The sequence below is a fragment of the Lactuca sativa genome, chromosome 5 (genome assembly GCF_002870075.4).
Source record: "Lactuca sativa cultivar Salinas chromosome 5, Lsat_Salinas_v11, whole genome shotgun sequence".
NCBI lineage: Eukaryota > Viridiplantae > Streptophyta > Magnoliopsida > Asterales > Asteraceae > Lactuca > Lactuca sativa.
In genome coordinates, this window is record NC_056627.2 from 223,754,881 (window position 1) to 223,761,096 (window position 6,216).

At 34.9% G+C, this 6,216-nt stretch overlaps 1 protein-coding gene across 1 annotated transcript; it reads right to left on the bottom strand.

Annotated features, from left to right (window-relative positions):
• Window positions 1–1,491: 1,491 nt before the first annotated feature.
• On the bottom strand, window positions 1,492–3,839 carry LOC111902025 (uncharacterized). Its single transcript, XM_023897897.3, has 4 exons — window positions 3,241–3,839; window positions 2,438–2,521; window positions 2,187–2,276; window positions 1,492–1,983 (listed from the first exon to the last, which is right to left on the bottom strand). The coding sequence occupies exons 1-4, from the start codon at window positions 3,637–3,639 to the stop codon at window positions 1,723–1,725; spliced, it is 834 nt and encodes a 277-aa protein (XP_023753665.1). The 5' UTR covers window positions 3,640–3,839; the 3' UTR covers window positions 1,492–1,722.
• Between the last annotated feature and the right edge of the window lie 2,377 nt (window positions 3,840–6,216).

Below are 6,216 nucleotides of genomic sequence, written 5' to 3' on the forward strand. Positions count from 1 at the left end.
AACTTGACAATTCACACCAACACAAAAACCCCTCATTTAGCCTAATACATGTGATGCCCACTTTCCTTCATGCACCAACCACCTTGTCGGGGGCAACACCAATAACAACACTCGTTACTCAACGGAGAACACAAGGTAATGGAGCAAAAAGCAACCCCAAGGTAAAGAAAGTAGTACCAACGAAAAACATCCAAGTATAACTGTATCACATGTTCTTTATGGTTGATGACATTGTGATTTGTGAGGTGTAATATGTTTTTAAGTGTATTAAGGGGTTAAGACGTTTATTTTTGTGGGATTCTATCAAAGAATAGATGTAAAATATGTGTTGGTGTATAGTTATGAAGAAAAATGTTGTATAACGCGTTGTTTATGATTTTATAAGTAAAAATATATTCCTTTTCCGCGGAAGAAATCTAAGAGAAAATTATAGTTGACTCGAATAAGAAACTGTGGATATAAAGAAAGTTGAAATTTGGGCTTGTGTGAGGAAGTTATGGTCATCCGAAATTGGAAACTAAGGATAATGTTGATAAGAGAAGAGGTAGGGTAAGCATGGATCGTGCTCATGGAGGCACACACCATACCTTGAGTTCAAACTTTATCAAGCATTTTTAGAGTTTTAGTTGATCTTTTACTCTATTTCATTTATACAGCTCATATAAAGCTACTAGGATTTTGAGAACCAAAACACTTGAAGATGAAACTAGATTCATGGAAACATCAAAGAGATCAAAAATCTAACACCATCACTTTGATTAAAGGTGAGTTCATCTTCTTATTAGCTTAAATTGGTGCTCTCATGAAGAAGTTGAAGGGTAGTGAGACCCTAGCTTATGTATGCTTATTATGGAAACAAAACTTAATTACTGAAATTGAGAGGATGGCCATAAATCTTAGTTTGGTGAAATTAAGCCCATATCTTGATGAATTAAGACTTGTAGACAAGTTATTCGTGCAACATAATTAATTTTAACCTTGTAATTAAGTACTATAAACTCGGTAAAGGTGTTAGATCAAGTTTATGTATAAGTGAGTTGTACCTTTAGTTGTAATGTATTGTTTTGACAGTCATTGGAGGTCCCGAGTTCTAATTTGGGCATTGGGGAATTTACTAACTTTGTGATACTAACTTCTAACCACTAACCAGTTGTTAAAATAAAGAACTAGAAATCCATACACTCGAAACATCCCAATGTGAGTAACCAATTCTTTCTTCCTAGATAATTGGTATCTAAATATGTATTGTTTTATGTGAAAGCAGATGCAATATGTTAGTTATTGTTGATCAATGTGTTATGAGTTAATATAGATATATAGTTGAACTTTTACAGCAGAGTATTATTCTATGGTATAACAAACTGATATAATATATAGATTTACGACAGACTATTGATGCATAGAGTAATTAGCGTATAGTTGGGATTTACATCAAACTATTGATGAATGGAGTAACATCAAATTAGTGTTGTATTGCGTAATGAGCTAGTATTATATACAAAACTTAAAAAAGGCTTTTTTTAATAATGTTTGTGTTACATAAGAGTTCTAAAACCATGTTTTACCATCTTGTAAAGTCTCATCACTACAAGTTTATGCAACCATCAAAGAGTTCAAAAACTGATATGCCAATGCAACCAAAAGAAATTTTAAAAAAGGAAACACTTATGCTATTCAAATAACAATACAAGGAAAACAAAACCAAACCAAAAGGTATGTTTTTCAAGCTGACATGGCAGCTTGTGTGTCATCTTCTTCTGTAAAGGGAATCGGCTTTGTGGGAGCTGGCAATCGGCCAATACTATCAACCTTATCCATTTGCTTAGGTGGCGGTCTTGCTGCTTTTGGAATGAGTCTCCCCTTCTTTTCAAACCACTCCGGTTTCAAAAGCGCACGGAAACCGAGTTTGTTGTAATACACTTTTCGCACGGACCCACCCGCTGCTTCAACCGCTTCTTTTGCACGTACAGTCACCCGTGACACCTGGCATTTTGTTTTTGGTAATACGGTTAAATGAAATAAATAGAAATGTACGTTTGGTGGCTTGTTTGTTATTAACTTATTATAGCATCCTACTTTAATATCTTTTTATTACAACATTTTAGTTTGAATTTATATAAAAATGACATGTTATAAGTTATAACTGAAACAAAAATAATAATAATAACAATTAACAAAAGGATCACCTCAAGATGAATTGGCCATTGTATATGTTCAGCACCACGTCCCATCAACCTCACTCCATCTCTTATTTGCTTTCCTATTGCCCCTGTATCCTATTTTAGAAACATGATTATTAATGATAAATTCATAAATGATAATCACACTTAACCACTTATTACAAAAGTAATATATATATATATATATATATATATATATATATATATATATATATATATATATATATATATGAATATAATAAAGAATAAATAAATACCTTTAGAGTTTTCATTGTGATGAGCTCTGAAGAGTCGATCTTCCCAGCATTGATCAGCCTTGCAATCTTTCCCAAACCAACTGGCTGGAAAAAAAACAAGCATAATACTTTTTTATAATATCAATTTAGCTTTGACTTTTTTTCCCTAAAGTAAAGAGTAACAAGGAAAATTAATTTCAATTAAGTAGAATTGATTTCTTTCCTATCTTTTGTCTTTTGGTTTCCACAGGTTCCTGTGAACAAGCTTGGTTTCCTTTGAAAAATTGTTTTGTATTTTTGCATGCTTATTAAGTGTTTGATAAAATGCCTCTGTAAAAAATAATTCCAGTGTATAATGTATATGATAGCAATATTCATATCTTCCTTTGTTTAACTATGTGATTATGGTGTCAATACTCTTAAAGAAGTTATTTTGGTCTCTAATTGTTTATCATACTTTTGGATTCTGTATCTAATGTTTGCTAATGTGACAGAAAGAGTGCAAATTTAGACGAATTGATTTCTATGAAATCCAACGTTTTGATGGTTATGATATTGTAAATCAACAGAATGAAGTATGATATATGTTTTTCATTAAAATGATGTCAGAAGCAATTGAGTAGAATGTTTTTCACAAATGTTACAAGACTGTTTATTGGTTTGATTTTAATCAGCATTCGCGTTTCCAGAATCAACAGCGAAATCACATATTAATGTGATAAATGTAGTTTTATTGAAACAAAGTTAGTATTTTACATCAAAACAATATAATAAACATGAAATTAAAACTCAGAATAATCAAAATAAACTGGAGGAGAAATTACCTGAAATTCAAGGCTGAAAGGGTTCTTGAAACCCCTCTTGGGCATTCTACGCCTCAAGGGAGTTTGTCCACCTTCAAAACCGAACTTATGAGTGCCTCTAGCTTTCTGCCCCTTATGACCCCTACCCGCAGTTTTCCCTTTACCCGACCCGATTCCACGACCCTTTCTTGTTTTCTGTTGCGTAGCACCTTTGTTGTCCCTCAGATCATTCAAGCTCAACAAATTGTAAGCCCTAATGCTGTGAACCCCAAATGAATTAACGGGTTTCTGAATTAGGTTTGAATGATGAATTGGGTTGTGCAACAGCTTTGTAATTGGGAAATGTGACGTTGATTTGGTGTAAACTGATGCATTTCTAACGGAGTTCGATAATAAAGATGAGAGTTTTCGTCTCAACATTTGCTCAAATGCGTTGATTACTTGATTTGCAGTCGTTGGTCGATTCGTTCCTCAGGGTGTTGCTTTGGAAGGGTTCTGCAGGAAAGAAAGAAGACACTCTGATGGGCTTGAAGTATTGAACACGGTGACTGGTCTGGCAATTGGCAAATGGGCTAATCAATCTATTCGGGTCGGGCAGATCTTTGAAATGTAACTTTACAAGTATCTGAATACGCTACAAAATAAAAAGGGTACTCCTATAGTACTAGTCCTATTACACAAATCAATTCGTGTATTACATTAAAATAAAATAAATAATATTATAAAAAAGTTAAATACGAATTGTTTTTATACTCGGTACCATCGAACTCATTGATTTTCTTTTTGCTTTTTGCCCTTTTATTTTGGATACAATCTTCAAAAAATTTACTTTAATATTTTTAATTTATATTTAATCTCTTGTTATTTTAGTAATGAAATTAACAAATCAAAATTACATCTTAACCTAAAAAAATCATATTATTAATAAGATCGTTCTACATAAAAAAATATACTAGTATTGTAAAAATATGTTTAGTTGATTTAATATTTGATAAAGCTAATTTTGTTTTTGATCCTCCAAGCGGAATACCTAATTCTTCCCCACTTAGGGTTCGAACCATCATTGACTGACATCTACCACATCAAAGCCTCAAACTGGCTTAACTAGGTACATACTCATCTTGACCCTCATAATTTAAAACACAACACAAGATGATCATTTGACTAATCTTAAGGAAACTCCGAATTTCAGATGGATATCTCAGAGATCTTCCCCAACATCGCCAACTCAACCGTAGAGAAATCGATCAGAATACCATTGATTGATAAGGCAACTTACGAACTTGACTTATGCACAGAAAACCTTGCATTTGGAGAGTTGATCTACAACCTCATCCTTATCTTGAAACTTCAAGAATTCATTACAGATGCTCGAAACATAGCTCCGACAAACTTAAAATATCTACAGAACATTCCTACCAACACAGGAATAACTTGATATCTCCTCGGATACACCGACCTTTTCGAACATGCTTACATATTCCACTTGCAACATGGCCTTTACCTTGGCCATCGAACCATAACAACAACAGGTCTCGAACATTCCCTCGCTGCGAAACAGAGACAATTTACTGCGAATTAACATTTACCCTCTTACAATAGAAACCAATGAGGAGAAATCCATCTCCGTTGACTGACACACATTCAATCTCTTCTCCCTTAAGCATGGGAGACTGGAGAAGCACAACTTCGTCGTAGAAATTGACATCCTTAGCCATCGGCTGACCACTTAGCTTTAGGCTGCAATCCTCAAGTCAATCATCACAGTGGCTTCATTCTTGAGTCCCGCGACTCAAACAGACACTACTTCGAGCAAGTCCCTTGAGACCTTTGAATCGGCTAACTCACACAGGTCTGCACCACATAAATCCAAACTGCAACGAGCACTAAGGCCTAAACAATTTCTAGTCTCATCCTGAACAATTATAGTCGATGGGGCGACAACAACGGAGACGACTACAACTAGCACTAGTACTATACCACACTATCTATACTCCACTAGCTCCTTATAAACCTTTTCGACCCTTCTTGATCCCCATATGAATTATATGCTTTCAGTAGTACGGGTCCATGCTACCTTCCACGCATAACAATACATGTCCCAAGAGTTGTCTCAAAGTTCCTAAGTCACTGCACATGACCGCTATCAACCGCAAATACCCGTGCCACCACAAGCACACACTACCGCTCTTCCTAGGCTCCCCCTCTAGGATTCTTCGCACATATGAGCATGCACTAGGAAAGTTTTCTAAGAACTCCTTCATTTCTAAGTGTACCAACACACTTTTATGCTTAGAAAAGCAACCACAAACTCCCTAGATTCTCACCTTACATTTCCTCATATGCAACTGATCACGCTAGCACACTTTATCACTCTTCTAAGGAAACTGGGAATACTCACCCCACCCTACTATTAGCTGCAAAATAAACTTCTACCAATGTCAGCTAACTATCTTAATATAATTACATGTAACAAGGATTATAAAGTCCTTCAACTGCAAGATCATGCACTACAACGGTTGGACTCAGACAAGAGTTGTACAATAGAGCGAAACAAACATTCTAAAACTAATTAATCTTCGTGGCATGCAACTTAACGTATTCGTTTGATAGTTAACTAACATCAATACATGTTTCACATAGCACAAAGCAAGCAACATTCGAGCAGAAAGACTAACATGCAATAAGGCATCATAAAGATCAGGAAATCCTAACCCACGGTTCCTGAATATCCTTAGCATCCACACTATCATGCATCTCTAATATCTTATATATCACACAAAAAAGCATCTCTCCTAAGCAAGCACTCTAGCATGCAACCATAATTAGATCCTTAGTCTAACTTATAGCATGCATATCATACTATAACACATATAACAACAATTCAAATACAACATATAAAGCAAGTATGGATATTTTAGGAGATCACTTTTCTGAGCTCCGACTGTGTGACAACTGGAAAAAAAATTTGTCAAGCAAGGTCTAAATTGTACTGTG